Source organism: Sceloporus occidentalis, unplaced genomic scaffold, assembly GCF_023333645.1.
Source record: "Sceloporus occidentalis isolate IW3139 unplaced genomic scaffold, rSceOcc1.0.p SCAF_4, whole genome shotgun sequence".
Lineage (NCBI taxonomy): Eukaryota > Metazoa > Chordata > Lepidosauria > Squamata > Phrynosomatidae > Sceloporus > Sceloporus occidentalis.
Window position 1 is genome coordinate 176,970,117 of NW_028316984.1, and position 18,676 is coordinate 176,988,792.

Consider the following 18,676-nt stretch of genomic DNA (forward strand, 5'->3'; position numbering starts at 1 on the left):
GATGTTTTATTTATACTGTTGGAATCAACTTTGATTCCTTTGTGAAAAAGTGGAATACAAATAAATATTGTTGTTGTTGTTGTTTATCCATATTGTCATGCCTCCAGAGCATCTTTGATGCTCGTGAGACATATATTTAGTTAAGATTATATTAGGTTTTCTATGTATTAGTTTAAGAGGGGAAATACAGATCTATAGCTTTAAGAAAGACAAGGATTGTGGGAAATCCCAGGGTCTCTTACTGTCTCCCTCTAGTCAGTTTCAGTGTGTAGTAAGATTTCAGCCAAGTCAGACCTGGAGAGAGTATTTTCCTTTGACAAAAAGATAAGTCCACAGAAGAAGAAAGATAGTCCTCAGAAGAAGAAAGATAGAATCTACCAAGAAGAGAGAGCAAGGTATTTGAAAAGGACTGTTGAGAAAAAGGAGATCAGTTTTGAGTTTTTGTGTTATAACCAGTAAAGCTTTTGAAAACTTAAGAAATTTGTGGACAAGTCTTTTGTTCTGGCTGTGATCCCGAGAGCCAGAGGCCTTACTACACCCAAAGTCCATAGCATCGCTCTTGGGACAAAACACATATATTCAATCAACTACAGTGTTACCTTTACCAAAAGGTAAACCTTGATTTTGCCTTTTTATATAAAGGGAACCATTTTACAACATCATTGTATTTAATGGGACTGGAGCATCCAAGGATTTTGGAAACCACAGGAGGGTCCTGGAACCAAAGCCTAGCAGATATCAAGATCACACATTGTAGCTAGAAGGAAAGCTTTTGTCTCAGCAAAGCATGTAACAGTTGGCAATTTATTTACTTATTTGTTTAATGAATTTTTACCCTGTTGGGAAACTGGAGCATGTCCAGAGGAGGATGACCAAAATGGTGAAGGGTCTGGAAACCATGCCTTCTGAGAGACTTAGGGATCTGGGTCTGTTTAGCCTGGAGAAGAGAAGGTTGAGAGGTGATATGATCGCCCTGTTTAAATATTTGAAGGGATGTCATATTGAGGATGAAACAAGCTTTTTTATGTTGCTTCAGAGGATAGGACCTGGAGCAATAGATTCAAACTACAGGGAAAGAGATTCCACCTCAACATTAGGAAGAACATGCTGACAGTAAGAGCTGTTTGACAGTGGAACATACTCCCTCTGAGAGGGACATAATAGTGCTTTCTGCTTCTGTACATGGCTTTGCAAAAGAATCAGTGGTTACAGTAGACTCATAGAATGAGCTACAGAGTAAAGTGCAGATGGGCAAATGGCCCCTTACCTTTTGCTCCTGTGTGTGTCCACCGTACGCACTCACATAATCACCCCCTCCTTCCTCTGGAGGGCTCTGAATACAATGGCCTGTGTTTAACCAGCGGCCTTGAAGAGCCTAGCTCAGCTAAGTATATCTTTTGCAGTAGCTAGCTATCTTCTTTGGAGGTTTTTAACAGAGACTGGATGGTCATCTGTCAGGGGTGCTTTGATTGTGAGTTCCTGCATGGCAGGTGGGTCGAACTGGATGGTCCTTGTGGTCTCTTCCAACTCTATGATTCTATGATTTTGTTTAACATTAGCATTAAACTCTATGATCCTCTCGATTAACACTGAAACACACCAGTGACACTCACAACCCCACTACTCTGAAGAACCAATAATATCATTTTACTGGGTATCACTCCGTACCATTGGGATTACCACTCTTAAAATGTACAGTTTCGCAAGCAAATGATTTTGCAAAATATTTTCCACTAAATGTAAACCCTGCCTACTCTGAGCAGAAGTTGAGAATCTTTCATTTGCCCACTCAAAAGCTGTTTTAAGAGCTCTTCTGTGCTTGAAACACACTGTACTTCAGCTGTCTAATTAGACTGTAACATAACAGGTTTCAAACAGTCATCATCTTTGCTCCAGTGATCTGGCTTTGTTGTAATTCAAAAGGACTCCAGACTGAGTGAATTTAATCCATGCTGAAAATAGTTCCATACTGGGCTGGTCCTGAAAATTATTCTTTCTTTTTTTTAAAAAAAGGTTAATTCATTTAAATGTTCAGCACAAGCAGGTGATTGCTTTCACCCATACACCAGCCCTGGCATATTCAAATTTTTACAAGCCACTGGACACTAATTCCCTACTAGATAAGGCAGGAGGCAAGTAATAGACAATGTGCAGAGGCCGGGGAAAATAAACAACCATCACAACACCATCCTAATTTTTAAAACTTTATATCTTGCCTCTTCCTTCAAAGGAGCTCACAGCATTTTATCCTCACTACAGTTGTATATATACAGTTGTACACTATATATACAAATATATACACTACATACATTTAAGGACACAACTCACATATTCTTTGCCATGCTTCCCATTTTGTAATGCAACAGAACTGGGTTGTTATTTTGAGGAATGGGGAAGTTCCCTGTGATGGAGGAACAAATCTTCAAAAGATGGCATAACTCTTAATAACTCTTCTCAAGCCTTCTGCAACACATATGTAAAATGCATTGTTTATTTGTTTATATTTAATCAAATATTTATTAAATATTTATTTAATATTCCACCTTTATTCCAATATGAAGCCCAAAGTGATTCCTACAATATGTCTTTTTAATTGAGATATTCATTCTGGTTTTGAAAAGGAAATGTTTTTTTTTCACCATCAGACAAAAACAGTAAATATGCAATAAAGCAAACTGAGATCAGTATGCCCCATTCTTCCTTCCCAAGCACACACTTCGAAGGACCTAACCCCTTTATCTGTCCTAACATTATATATATCCACCTTCTTTCTCATCACTTCATTGATGTGTTGTGGCTTTTGCCCAGTGGCACTGGTCCAGAGTTCACTCTTCATAGAATCATAGAATCATAGAGTTGGAAGAGACCACAAGGGCCATCCAGTCCAATCCCCTGCCATGCAGGAAATCCAAATCAAAGCATTCCCGACAGATGACCATCCAGCCCCTGTTTAAAGACCTCCAAAGAAGGAGACTCCACTACACTCCGAGGGAGTTTGTTCCACTGTTAAACAGCCCTTACTGTCAGAAAGTTCCTCCTAATGTTGAGGTGGAATCTCTTTTCCTGTAGCTTGCATCCATTGTTCCGGGTCCTGTTTTCTGGAGCAGCAGAAAACAAGCTTGTTCCCTCCTCAATATGACATCCCTTCAGATATATAAACAGGGCTATCATATCACCTCTTAACCTTCCCTTCTCCAGGCTAAACATCCCCAGCTCCCTAAGTCGTTCTTCATAGGACATGGTTTCCAGACCCTTCACCATTTTAGTCGCCCTCCTTTGGACACGCTCCAATTTCTCAGTGTTCTTTTTGAATTGTGGTGCTCAGAACTGGACACAATATTCCAGGTGGGGCCTGACCAAAGCAGAATACAGTGGCACTATTACTTCTCTTGATCTAGACACTATACTTTTATTGATGCAGCCTAAAATTGCATTGGCCTTGTTAGCTGCTGCATCGTACTATTCACTCATGTTCAACTTGTGGTCTACTTGGACTCCTAGATCCCTTTCACATGTAGTCTCATTCAGCCAGGTGTCCCCCATCCTATATCTGTGCATTTTATTTTTCTGCCCTAAGTGCAGTACCTTACATTTTCCTTACTCTTGCCTAAGGGAAAAAAATATATGTACTATTCCACTTGCCAACCCACACTGCAAGCACAATATACAGATGGGCTTGCTCAGAGGGACTTTGTCCAAAAAAATAGGCTGGTATCCCCATGAAAAAAAGGTAGCTTTCAGGAATCATTTTCCAGAGGGAAATGCACAGTTAATGGATTCAGCATCCCCTTTCTGCACACTGATTCTTCACTTTAAAGCTGTCCTTTCAGATCCCAACCCACTTAAAACTTATTAACACAACTGCACTGAGAACCAGCTTTGCCATGATTATATCTAATTAATGTTCTCCCTTATCCATAGGAAACATGTAATATATTTAAGGACACAACAAACTGGATGTAAATTCCTTTGTAGCATTATTCAGCCTCCCATTCCCCCGCCCCCCAGACTACAGTTTGCCAATTTAAAACCCAAAGATTTCAATCCAAGAAAGGCGAGCAAAGATGTCCCTGTACATTTGCAGAAGGAGGTGAAAGTAAATACTTAATGGAGAGTTCTTCTTCAGCTCTATATGGTAAAACTTTTAAGAACTTTCCAGCATTCCCACCGACTGTGATTATCACGAGTCAAATGACAGAATAATTCAAGGAGGCCAGTTTAGCACAGGAGTTTGCCATCTTGATTTTTAATGGGAAACAGATGTGATCACAGTCGTCCTTATATGGAAGCAAACCCTACTGGTCTCAGCAGAGCTCATTTCAAAGAATGGATGTTCAAGGATTTTGTTCAGACTGCCTTTTTATATGAACCAAGTTGATTCACACTTTCCAGGTCAAAATTCAAATCAGAGCGCCATTATCATTCTTTTTTTTTTTTCCTTCTCCAAATTTTAGGACATAGTTACCAGGTCAAAACAGGGACATTATACTACAACTTGACACATACCAAAATGCTATTGAGGATAAAATACATACAAAAGTAATGTGAATTTTCTTGCAAAAACAGGTCAAAATGAAACCAAGATGAATCAAGATATACCTGTACTAGTGTTTCATTTACTATGGTATATTCGCATTAGATATGATTCACCACCCTAAGCACCCGCCTTGTAACGAGAATATAAATTAAATAAATACCACATATTTAATCAGTTGGTATTTGGCATTAGAATGTAGATCTTATACTTTTAAACATATTTGAAAGAGACTAATAAAAGAGATTTCATAAAACCTTACAAGGATGCTGTACAAAACAGGATAGTAGAAGTGATTTTTTTAAAGAGATTAGTATCGTACTTTGACACTTTGCCTCTAATTTTTTAAGGGGGTGGGAGAAACCAATGCAAGTTTCTAGAGTGGTTGTTACTGTTCATTTCCACTGTACTTTCTGGCATTGAGTACCTTACAGTTCTTATCTCTGATCTTCCCAGCAATTTTAGAGATAAGTTGATCTCTCTTTTCAACTTAATTGTTCTCATAAGTTTCATGACTTAACAGAAATTTCAGGCTGGGTTCAGAAAAGGAAGAAAGTACATTCAGCCTCAAAATAGCTTTTGCTTACTTTCTAACCTACATTTATTTAAAATACCTTTATATTACCTTTTGATACAAAATCTCTACAAGGCCGTTTAAAAGACAAAAATGTTCATGGAAACTCCAAGTTGTAAAATAAAGACTGGCATCCATTCACTTAAGAGAAGACTAGAATACTTTTAAGGCCCATTCAAAAGCATACATACCAAGGTCCAAAGGCATTTGTAGAATCGTACCTGAAAATGTGATTGCAGCAAAGGAGGCTTTTCAATGGACAGGTGCTGGATATTTTTTATTATTTAACTCATTTCAGGTATTGTATTATTGCCCACAACAACAATAATTATTAAGCTGCCTTGAGTTTCATTTGTGGGGGAAACTGAATTTTAAAAATACTAAAATTCGCTAAGGCAATGCTACTCAAAGTGGCAATACATAAGTCATTGGCCACTGGTCCTTTGGTGAGTTTCCAGGAAAGAAAGCAAAAACTGTAATCAATGGGAACAAATATGGTACTGATCCCTGACACATCAGGGGGAACTGAAATTTTTGGTTCCCCACTTCTATAGATATTATGGACTGCCAAAAAGAAAACAATGGATCCTAGAGAAAATCACACCTGAACTCTCCCTAGAAGCCAGAATGAGGCTACCCTATTTTGGCCACATCATGAGATGATATGATTAATTAGAAAAGTTGATAATGCTTGGTGAAGTAGAACACAGTAGAAAAGAGGTAGACTGTTTTTGTTGTTTCCGACTTATGGAGACCGTACAGTGAACCTATCACAAAGTTTTCTTGGCAAGTTTCTTCAGAGGGGGTTTGCCATTGCCATCCTCTGAGGCAGAGAGAATAGGACTTGTCCAAGTTCACCCATTTCCATGGCTGAGCTGTGATTTGAATCCTGTTCTCCTGAGTCACAGTCCAATGCTCACGCCGCTACACCATAATTACAGGTGGGTAAACCTGATTAAGGAAGCCACAGCCCAGAGTTTGCTGGACCTAAGCATGGCTGTTGACATCAGGGTATTCTGAAGGTCTCTCATTCATGGGGTGCCATAAGTTGAAGTCAACTTGACAGAAATTATAGTTAGCCCTTTCTATCCACTGGGGTTTGGCTCCTGGAACCCCCCCATGGAAACCAAAATCCATGGATGCTCAAATCCCATTATATACAATTGTACTGTAAAATGGTATCCCTTATATTATATGGTATATTGATTGTATTGTGTTTTTGGCTGTTGTGACCCGCCTTGATCCCAGGAAAGGCGGGCTAAAAATAAAGCTATTATTATTATTATTATTATTATTATTATAAAATCAACATTTACTTTGTGGAATTTATATTTTAAAAAATATATTTTCAAACCATGGATGGTTGAATCCATGGATGAAGAGGGTCAACTGTAACAACAAACCACTCATCAGATAGCTTATGCTGACTGAAAACAGCTCTCCAGAATTTCAGGTCAGAGTTTAACTAGCACTACCTGGAGATGCCAGGGATTGAAGCTATGACCTTCCAACATGCAAACCATATGCTCTACCACTGAGCTATGATGACCTGTGTCTAAAATATCTCAAAGTACCCACACTGGGGAAGTCAGATAGATAATCCTGCCCCCTCCAAGGCCCCGAGGGATGCTGTCTTATTAAAAATTAAAAATATTAATATTAAATATTAAAAATATTATTAAAAATAATATTGTAAGCCGCCCTGAGAGCCATTAGGGCTGAAGGGCAGGATATAAATACCTAAATAAATAAATCTTAAAGACCACATCTTCCCATATGAGCCAGCCTAAGCTCTAAGATCTTCAGAGGAGGTACATCTGTCTGTCCCACCACCTTCACAGGCAGGTTTGGTGGGAACACAGGGTATGTGCTTTTATTTTGTAAGCTGTCTTGTGTCCTAGTATGCATAAAAGGAGGGCCATAAATACAATGGGACGTTGGTATCTGCTGCAGTTTGGTTCCAGGACCCCCATGGATACCAAAATCTGTGGTTACTCAAGTCCCATTACATATAGTGGTGTAGTAAGATGGTGTCCCTTATATAAAATAGCAAAATCAAGGTTTGCTCTTTGGAATTTATATATTTTTAAAAATAGTTTCATGGATGCTTGAATCCATGGATAAAAAAAAATTATGGATGTGAAGTGCTTACTGTAAAGCAATGGCTGGATGGAGCGTAAAATGCTTTTCCCATCCAGTACCATTCAACAACATTTAATATGAAGAAATTCTTGTATGGTTTTTGCCTTTCAGAGAAACCAGTGAAATTCACATAAGCTTGCATAATGAATTTTATGCATTGGAGGTGGCTGCATATATGTATCACTCTTGTGGATTTTGGATTTTGTTGTATTTTGCTGCATGGCCAACACGGCTACCCCTGAGTATGAAGCCTATATGTTGTCCCAAATGTTACTCTGTTGTCCATTAAGATGATATTGAAGGATCTCAATGCAGGCAGAGGCCCATCCTCTTCTTGGCCATGTGGGAACCAGGGACAAATGGCAATAAAAGACAGGTAATAAAATTTCAGCTCTGTTGGCAACAGAAAATTAACCTCCCTTGAGATCTAGGCTGCCTCTGAGAACCTCTGTGGTTGAGGAGTGGGGCAAAAATACCAGTATCATTCTCATCCCAATAATCATGAACCAAGAGTTCCACTCTTCTGAAGCTTTAAATTTCAAACCACCTAAACATGAAAGTACATTTCTTTAAGAAGAGAAAGCATCCATCAAGAAGAGCATTCTTCACCATTGGCTATGATAGCTAGGATTGCTGAGAGGTGCAATCTTTCAATCTCTAGAGGGCTGCATGATTCCCACCTCTGATGTTCATGAACATGACCTCAATTCAGATGGTAAAACAATAAAATTCCATCTACTGCTTTCTAAGCAGAAAATATACTACCAATAGTAATTCACCATAGATTGGATTTCTACAAAAGACAATAGAATTCCTCATCATCTAAAGGCCAGAGGCCACTGAGATACAAGTCAAAGATATATTGAAAATGGCAGCATAAACTTCCCCAAACCTTTCAGATGTCATTCATGTCAACTCAGTTGGTCAGAGTATGGCACTAATCATACAAAGAGTGGTAGCCGGGAGCCTATGGCATATTTTTATTTCAGAGGGATGATGTTGTCCCTCAGTGATATTATCATTATAATTATCATCATTATTAATATTTCTTACCTACCTGTCCCCATGGAACAGGGGACAGCAACAGACACACACATATTGAAACAATCCATATTTTAAAATTCATCATTTAAAATTTACAATTTAAAAATCACCTAGATAGGCCTGCCAGAAGGACTTGTCTTTAATGCTGTTTTAAATATGGATAGCATATTCAGCTGTCAGATCTCTCCTGGAAGGTTGTTCCACAGTCTAGAGGAGGAGGAAGAAAAAGTCCTCTGGGTGATAGCTGCCAACTTAGACCTGACTGAATAGAGTAAATATCCCCCAAAGGACATGAGCATGGGGGGGGGGGGGGAGATTATAGAGGAGAAAGTAATGCTGTAGGTAACCTGGACCCAAACTATGTAGAGCTTTAAATGTAATAGCCAACACTTTGTACCTTCCCAAGAAACTGATTGGAAGAGCACATATTTTGCATACAGAAGGCTCCAGATTCAAATTCTGGCATCGCTATGCATGCTTGGCAAAAGTTGTCATCTAAAATGTATGAGAGCTATCATCATTCAAGGTAGTCAACAGTGCCGATAGGCCAATAGCCCAATTCAGTCTAAAACAGCTTCCTGTATATTGCAACACACTTTTGAGAAGTTCAAGTAGCCAGCAAAGATTCTCTCTACTTAGAAAACGAAATTCACCACGCACTGACAACACATTTTGTTCATATAGCCAAATTCTTCTCAAATTGTGGGATTCTCTTCATCTAGTTTATTGACTCACTTTCTATTCAACGTCCAAGCCAAGTTTGTGGGCCAGCAGATCTGATCACTCCTATCCTCTCAGCACCTCTCACAACAAAATAAAATATTTAAGAGTTCAACTACTGCATTTTGAGACAAACAATACTTGGAAATACATACTGTTTCAACACCATTGGCAAATTAAGATGGAGTACTGTTTAAAAGAAGCAAGGAAATCTGTCTTAGAACAGCCACACAGTTGAAAAGTGGTTTGGATGTTTGGCAATCAAGCCTCAATTGTTTTCATTGGCTTTTCACTCAAAATATTATCTGGAATACGGATGGCACTTGCATTAGAGAGTTCAACAGGACAAGAAAGCCTGAGGAGCAAGCATCACCAGTAACAGAATGAAGGTGTCACCACCAATAATGGACTTAACCTTTGCTTGTCCATTTCAACTTATGTCTCAGAATTCAAAGATATAGCCATGTTAGTCTGTAGAATCAGTATGTAGAGAGATCTTGTAGCACATTTGAGAGGAACTGAAAGAAGTTGGCAGCATGTTTAAAAAATTACTTAACTTCCTACAGCCTGAGAAGATTTTACTGTTCACCTCTTCAGAAGTCTCCCAATACTTCTATGAAGCCACCACTGTCTGTAGCAGGACTACTTTATAGTAAACCTCAATAACTGGTCTTATATCGCAAGACAATCAGGTCATTCATTGGTGTAGTAGGAAGAACCGGCTGTGTTACCATTTTGGTTCCCAGCCTGAAGCAAAAGTCTGTCTTATTTTTTACTATTAATAAGGCTTTGAAGATTTTGAATGAAAGATGCAAGCCCTGAAGAGAAAAGCTGGGGAAGCGATGAAAGAAATGTCCTTCATAAATTGATTATTTACTTATTTGCGAAGCTGGTAGCAGGATCTAGCTGGTAGCTGGCAGAGGAAGTAGGATCAAGCCCATGAAAGCAAATGCTATCAACTTCTTTCTTTCAGTTAGTCTCAAAGGTGCTACAAGATCCCTTTGCACACTGGTAACATTTAGACCATCTTAGTTTTAATACATACAGTTAATGCATATAGTCTCAAAGGTGCTACAAGATTCTGTTGCGTACTGTAACACTTAGACCGTCTTGGTTTAATATATACAGCTAATACATATAGTCTCAAAGGTGCTACCAGATCCCTTTGCACACTGGTAACACTTAGGCTATCTTGCTTTAACACATACAGTTTACTGTATCTACTCATATATAAGTCTAGAAATTTAGTTCAAAAAATTGACCCAAAAAATCTGAGTCGACTTATCCATGGGTAAATGTAAGTACTGTATCTTAACTCTTATTTAAAAGAAGGAACCATCCTCTGTTGAAAAGCAAGAGTATTATCTGTCCTGGAAGCACTGACCCCTCTACTCTCTCATCCATCCAGTCTTAAGAGGAAGCACAAATTTTGTAAGTTCTTTGACACTGTTTTGCTTTGCTTCATCCTTTATAAATAATAAATAAAAATTTTATTTCTATACCGCCCCTCTGTGCAATCAGGGCGGTGTACAACATCATAAAATATTACAAAACAGTCCTCAATATACATATACATACATTCAGTTAAGGTTAAAATACATCAACATCAAAACAATCAAAACCAACTTGCCACTGTTGGCTTGGGGCGGGGAAGAACTAATTGGGGCAAATATCAGGGAATGCAGACCTAAACAGAAATGTTTTTAGCCCCTTTTTAAACTGGGCCAGGGAGGTGGCCGAGCGGAGCTCATTGGGCAGCGAATTCCAGAGGGTCGGGGCCGAGATGGTAAAGGCTCTCCTAGATGTGGAGGCTAGCCTAGCCCCTGGGACCCTCAATAGCTGCTGCCCAGATGTCCTGAGAGTGCGGGGCGGATTGTATGGGGAGAGGCGGTCCTCAAGGTATCCTGGGACCAAGCCATTTAGGGCTTTATAGGTTATAACCAGCACCTTGTATTGCGCCAGGAAGCGAATAGGCAGCCAGTGCAGATCCTTAAGCACTGGTGTTATATGGCTGGCTCTGGCTCTTTAGATTCTTTGCTACATGCCCCTAAGTTTTACCCTTGACTTATCCACGGGTCATAGCATAATTCTGGCCCCGAAACCTGCCCTCAATTTATACATGAGGTCAACCTATAGTCGAGTACATACGGTAATACATATACTCTTAAAGGTGCAACAAGATCTCTTTGCAAACTGGTAACAATTAGGCCATCTTGGTTTTAATACATATAGTTTTCCTGATGTATATTAAGGAAGAGGAAGAGAAAGCAATTAGGGGCGATAAAGCAAAATTGCGAGTTCAAGACCAGCAAAAGGGCCCAAGCTTGACTCAGGCTTGCATCCTTCCGAGGTTGCTAAAATGAGTACCCAGACTGTTGGGGGCAAATTAGCTTACTTGCTAATTAGCTTACTTGCTGTTCACCGCTATGATCTTTGGAATAGCGGTATATAAATAAAACAAATTATTATTATTATTATTAAAATTGACAGAGGCAGAGAATTAGTTATAAGCAATTCCCAGCCACCACAAAATAAATAAACTAACCCTCAAGACCAGCATCCTACTTTGCCATCTTTGTCCAAAGGCTAATGATCTGCCTTCATGGACCACTCATTATGATAACAGGAAGTTCCTTAAAAGCAGTAACAAGTGCAGTTACGAAGTTCCCTCAGTATGAAAAACCTGCACATGTCTACATAATCCCCAAAGTCTCACATTAATACCACATCTGTTATTGGTATATTAAGAGAGAGTGTAGGAAGGAAGGGAGGAGGAGGTGACAGCCAAAAATTGCCTAGCAAATTACAAGGTTTTCCCATCTTCATGGCATCAGGCAAAGGTTCCCCCCCCCCGCCTTCTTTGATCACGGGTGTTATTATGATTTGTAAAGCTGGATTCCCCAAGTGGCAATTATCAGGATCTTCTTGTAAACTGTCTTGTAAGCTGCAGGTTGGTTTGATAACCAGAAGATCCTGCATGGATAAAGAACAAGAGACCCATCCTATGATTATTCTAAAGAGAGAGGGAGAGATGCCAAAGTGAGTTAAGTTTGAGTCTACTGGGAAGGGGGGGGGAATGAATTATTTTGTACACTTCATAACCACAAAGGAGGACACATGACACCACAAAATGTAGGACATGCAAGGAAGAATGTAGGACACACCCAAACAGAAGCTGGAAACACTCAGGCGGGAAATCTATGTTTCTTAGCCATCCCCATCAAGAACATTTTGACATTCCTCCTGGACAGAAGATTGGGATGGAGGGCACATCCTGGAAAAAGGAGGACATGTCTGCTCACCCACCCACCCCATTTCTTACCTGCAAAGCTCTGCAAAGGCTTGGAAATTCAGCTTCTTGATCTTCTTCTCGCTCAGCCAATATCCCACCCTCTTCCCCTTCAGAAAGGTCTGCATCTTCTCTTCCACCAAAGCAAGCTGGTCTTCTCCTTTTTATGGTCTTTAAAAAGGGGGCAAGCCCAGAAATGAAAACCAATGAAGTGTGCGCAGAGATTATATACGTGTCTATGTTAATTTGTATGTATGTATGTATATGTATATATGTGTGGGTATATAGGTGTATGTGTGAGATATATTTATATGTGTGTATATAGATATTTATGTGTGTGTGTACATATATATGAGATATATTTATGTGTGTATATGTATGTGTGTATATATTATATATATTTGTGTATGTATGTGTGTATATGATATATATTTAAGTGTGTGTATGTTTGTGTGTGTATATATGACATATATCTATGTATGTGTGTGTATGTATATGATATATATTAATATGTGTGTGTGCATGTATGTATGTATATTTGTGTGTGTGTGATATGTGTTTCCCAGCAGATCCTTCTTCTTCTCCTTCTTTTCTCCTTCTCCTTCTTCTTCTAGGCTTGCCCAGGGAACAACTCTGGACAGAAGGAGGAGGAGGAGGAAGAAACCTTTTAAGATTTCACATCCATGGAGGAGCCTGGTGTTTGTGTGTGTGTTGTTGTTGTTCCTTCCCACCCCTTTCAGTCAGCAGAGCCCTTGCAAAAGGGGGCTGGGGCTGGCAAAGAAGAGCAGCAGCAGCCAGCCCTCAGCAGCCATCAGGAAACTTGCCACAGAAAGGCTCCATCCAGCTGGGTGCCACCCTTCCTCGCAGCAGGCCCTGGGAGAGGGAGGCGAGGCGGATGGAGGAGACCAGGGGAAGAAGGTGCCTCCTTCCTCCCTTCCTCCCCTCCTTGTCCAGGGCAGGGAAAGGGGGCTGCTGCTGTTGTTGCTTCTCCTCCAGTTCTGCAATGCATGCAATGGAGCCAGGGGCACTGCTTCCTCCTGTTGTTGCTCCCTCTCCTCCCAGAAAACGGCGGGCAATGGGGACCTGGCACTCCCAGAGCCTCCAGTCCCTCCTTGCAGCCTCTCAGGGCTCCATTTGCCGCTATTCTCCTCCTCCTCTCGAAGGCGGGAGGCTGCAGGAAGGGAGGGAGGGAGGAGAAAGACACACCCTCAGAGGCCCTGGCCTCCGCCTCCTTTTTTCTCCTCCTCAGTAGCAGCACCAAAGCACTGCCTCCACCTCCTCCTCCTCGGCTTATCTTTACCACAGTCGACACACACACACCACACAGTTCCCAGAATTCCATAGCACTGCAGGCAACAATCCAGTTTTTAAAGACCATTTCTGTGGAATTCATGCTGTGGAATCCAGGGGGTGTAGTTTGTTCTGTGGCACCAGAGCTAAGTAGCTCACAGTCAGAACTACAGTTCCCAGAATTCCATAGCATGGAGCCAGGAGAGTTGGAATGGTCTCGAACTGGATTGTACCTGCAGTGCTGTGAAATTTTGGGAACTGTACCTTTGTTGTGTGGCACCAGAGCTCCAGATTATCACACCACACTCTTATAGTGGTATTGTACATTCCCAGAATTCCATAAAATGGAGCCAGGGCAGTTGAAATGGTCTCAAACTGGATTGTTTCGGCTGTGTCTTTGGGCACTTTGTGCCCCTTCATGGGTTTCTTCTGCACTACAAAAATAATCCGGTTTGACACTGCTTTAATTGCCATGGATCCGTGCTATGAAATTCTGGGATTTGTAGTTTGTTGTGACACCAGAGCTAAGTATCTCTACAGTTCCCAGAATTCCATAGCAATGAGCCAGTTAAAGCAGTCTCAAACTCAATTATTTCTGTAGTATGTTTTGGCACTCTGTGCCCCTTTGTGGGCCTCCTCTGCACTACAGAAATAATCCAGTTTGGCCCAGCTTTAACTGCCATGCCTCCATGATATGGAATTGCGGGAACTGTAGTTTGTTGTCGCAACAACAAATATTACCAGGATTTCATAGCATGGAGCCATGGTAGTTAAAAGTGGTGTCAAACCAGGTTGTTTCTGTAGTGCAGAGGGAGCTATAGGCCAAAAATAAAGCCCCACTGTGGTAACTTATAGTGTCACTCTCCCCGCCATACACACATTGGCCTCCTCATACCACACCATGTTGTCGTTGTTGTGTGCCTTCATTTCCAAGTTATGGTGACTCTGAAGCAAACCTATCATGGGGTTTTCTTGGCAAGTTTCTTCCCCTGAGGCTGAGAGAGTGTGACTTGGACAAGATCATGCAGCGGGATTCAAAGCCAGGTCTCCAGAATCAGTGGTCCAAAACACACTGCAGAAATAATCCAGTTTGAGACTGGCCTGGCTCAAAGCTAGGGAATTCTGGAAACTAGTTTGGTGAGACATTAACCCTATTCTGCCAGAGAGCTCTAGTGCCACAATAAATTACAATTCCCAGGATCCCCTAGAACTGAGCCAGGACAGTTAAAGCAGTCTCAAACTGGATTATTTCCGCAGTGTGTTTTGGACCAAACCAACACTCAAAGCATTACAGCGCACTGGCTCTCCTCATACCACACAATACAGAGACCTTAGTAATGTTTTTCTGTACTCAGGTTACATACATACATTGTCATATTGTGAAAGAAAAAAGAAAAGGCCCAGCCAGGGCAGTAGTATCACTAGGGTTGGCATCACCCAGTGTGGTAACTCACAGTTTATCACACTGGGACTAATTTCGACATTAAAAAGACATTAAAGCACATTTAAAGCATCCCGCAAATAAAGCAGAAATGGTGTGCAATTGCACAAATGATTATCATATGCAATTGTGCAAATAAAGTGATATCGGAAATGCATTGTCACTGAAATCCCGAAAATAAATAGATGAGCGTTAATGCTTCTTTGTGACCATTTTAATGGCAGGTTTTATATGACATCATATCTAATAATTTCACACAATTATGTGATTTTTCTGGGATATTCACAGGATAAACTCCCAATCTCCTTCGTGTGACAAATTCCAGTGTCAAACATCCCCTTCAACATTTATCTCCTCTCCTCATACTGCAACATGTTGTTGTTGTGTGCCTTCAAGCCTGTTTTGATTGTGAGTTCCTGCATGGCAGGGAGTTGGACTGGATGGCACTTGTGGTCTCTTTCTTTTCCATGCCATGTCCTACATTTCAACCTTCTCTCCAGGACGAATTTCAAAATATCCTTGTTTTGAGCATAACTACGAAGCTTGAATTTCTATTTATATGAGTGTTTTTAGCTTTTATTTAGTCACACCCTGCATTTTTATTGACTGTCTTACATTTGAGATGCCTTCTCCTCCTTTGCGGTTAGGACATCTGGTCACTCTGTTACCCCATTGAACTGGGGAGATCTGGTTTAAAATCTTCTTGGCCACAAAACCCAACTCTGAGTGTCCTTGGCCCTGTTATACTGTCTTAGCCAAAAGTCTGACAACGCTCTATCAGTCCTTGATAATCTTGGAGACAGTATAGAGTAAAAACATACACAAAATATGTACACAAACAATGTTGAAGGAAACAACAGCCCTGAAAACACATGTTTGGTGAGAGCTCTGAGGACTTCAGCTTAGTGGTACGGCAAACATGGTATAGTGGTTTGAGTGTCTGAGTGTTGGCAAACCCCTTCTAAACAAATCTTGTCAATAAAACCCTGTGATGGAGTGCCTCTAAGTTTATCTCCCGTCCTTTTCTCCCAAGCTAGGTGCAAAATGAAAACTTTTAAACATGGTCTGGAAACCAGAGACTTAATAGGGAGCTGGGTATGTTTAGCCTGGAGAAGAGACAGTTAAGAAGTGATACTGTTTAAATATTTGAAGGGCCACCATACTGAAGATGGAGCAAGCTTGTTTTCTGCTGCTCCAGAGAATAGGACCTAGAGCAATGGATTCAAACTACAGGAAAAGAGATCCCACTTCAACATTAGGAAGAACCTCCTGACAGTAAATGCTGTCTCCTTCTTTGGAGGTTTTTAAAAAGAGGCTGGATGGCCTCTTTATATATTTGAAAGGACGTCATACTGAGGATGGAGCAGGCTTGTTTTCTTCTGCTCGAGAGAAAAGGACAATGGATGCAAGCTACAGGGGAAAAGATTCCACCTAAATATTAGGAAGAACTTCCTGACAGTAAGAGTTATTCGACAGCAGTGTTGCCAACAAGCCTCGGAGATAATTCCCGGAAATGCTTGTCCAAAACCCGCTGAATCCCCTCACATCACACTGAATTTTCAGTCACAATTCCCAGAAAATTCCCATAATGTTAAAATGGCGGATGTTTTGCAAATAAACGTAAATATAATTGAATAAAAATAATTGTAACTTATTTCAACTCTCAAAATCACCATTGAACCAAACAAAGAATCTTTCAGTCCTTTTAAGATATTTATTTTGACATGAAGGGGGTTCAGGAAGCTTTGTGCCAAATAGAAATGTGTTCGGATGCAACCGCACTGCAGAAATAAATCCAGTTTGACACCCTTTTAATTGCCATGGCTCAGTGCTAGGGAATCCTGGGAATTCTAGTTTTCTGAGACATTTAACCTTCTCTCTCAGCAAACTCTGGTGTGACAACAAACTACAATTCCCAGGATTTCATAGCACTGGGCCGTGGCAGTAAAAACAGTATGAAACTGGATTGTCTCTGGAGTCTGGAGTGAAGATGCAGCCTGAGTTGGGTCCAAGACACACAGAAGAAATAAACCAGTTTAAGACTGCTTCAACTGCCCTGGCTCAGTGCTAGAGAACCCTGGGAATTGTAGTTTTGTGAGAAAGAGCTCTGGTGCCACAATGAACTACAATTCCCATGCATCTGAGGAAATACGCTTAAGTCTAGGAAAGCTCATGCTGCCAACTTTTCTTTCAGTGAGTCTCAAAGGTGCTACAAGATCTCTCTATCATCATCACCATTATTATTATTATCATTATTATCATTATCAAATCCAAATGCAGCTTAAGAACTGGACTTAAATTGGCAACACTGAATCCTGTAGACTCATTCTCTGGGGCTGTGATATGGAAGTGTGCAGGCAATTCCCTTGTTCAACCAGGGAATCCTGGGAATTGTAGTTTGTTGTGACATGAGACACTGCTTTTACCGGCAGCCAGGGCTCCATGCATGAAATTCTGGGCTTGGTGGTTTGTTGTGCCCAGAATCCCATCATCGCAGGGAGCCTTGCAGTTAGAAGCAGTGCCAAACTGGATTATTTCTGCAGTATGGATGGCAATGGAAAAGAGAACGAAAAAGAGAGCCACAAAACAAACTTCTTGGAAGACAGAGCAGGGATGCCAACTTACCAGGTGCTCTGCCCATGCTCAGAGGCATATTTAATCACTAACACACACACACAGTCTCAGGGACATCACATTCACATCACACAACTAACTAGTAGGGCAGCCCATGGAAGGGAGGGAAGATGGAGATAAACACATCCCTGATTATTCTACCCAGGTGCTCTGCCCATGCTCAGAAGCACCTTTCCACCTCTTTTTCTCTCCTCCATTCTTCTACTTTTTCCCTACTAGATTTTCCTCCCATCGACCCAAATGGTCCTCCTCACAGTACAACAACAACCCTGAGAGGTAGGCTTGGGGCACTCTGCCCAAGCTCAGGAATTCAGAAATTCAAATGTCACTCTCAGGCACACACAGTAGTCCCAACATCAACCCATGATACCATTATCAACTATTGCCTTTGTGATTGTGTGCCTTAAAACTTATGGCTTACTTGGAAATTCAAAGCAATTGGGATTAAGCCAGCCAAATCCCTCACTCCTCCTGGGCAACACTTTGTGCCTGGGTTGGTTGCTTGCCCAATGCCTGCCTCTCTCTCTCTCCAGCAGCCGCTTTGCCTGGAGCGGAGCCTGAATGCCTGAGGGGGGGGGGGCAATCAATCACTGTCCTCCTCTCTCTCTGATTGGCTGAAAAAACTGTTAGTGTGATTCCAGAGTTGGTTGGTTTGCTCTTTGCTCCGTTCTGAACTTCTGGCTCTCAAAGGGAGTCGTTGGAGAGAGAGAGAGAGAGTGTGTTTTTTCTTCAGCCCTCTTTCTGATTGGCTGAAACTGTTACAATCCAAAGGGTTGGTTGCATGCTGCAGGCAGCTTTCAGGCTGGAGCTGAAAGTCGCCGAAAATGCACTGAAATAGAGGAGGGCACGGAAATCACACGAAAAGCTCTGAAAAGTCACCGTTTTCGTGTGAAAGTCGCGAAATTGGCAACACTGTTCGACAGTGGAACTCACTCCCTTGGAGAATGGTGGAGTCTCCTTTGGAGGATGTTAAACAGAGGCTGGATGGCCATCTGTTGGGGATGCTTT

At 41.1% G+C, this 18,676-nt stretch overlaps 1 protein-coding gene across 3 annotated transcripts in view; it reads right to left on the reverse strand.

Annotated features, from left to right (window-relative positions):
* The window catches only part of ITPK1 (inositol-tetrakisphosphate 1-kinase), a 184,068-nt gene extending 170,622 nt beyond the window's left edge, over positions 1 to 13,446 (reverse strand). Inside the window, exon 1 of one of the 3 annotated variants that reach the window (XM_089522429.1) lies at positions 12,337 to 13,446. In XM_089522429.1, coding sequence (XP_089378555.1) covers positions 12,337 to 12,431 — 95 coding nt within the window. In that variant the 5' untranslated portion in view covers positions 12,432 to 13,446. The remainder of the gene's footprint in view (positions 1 to 12,336) is intronic. The other 2 variants (XM_089522431.1, XM_089522430.1) reach the window with 2 other exon arrangements.
* Positions 13,447 to 18,676: the final 5,230 nt, after the last annotated feature.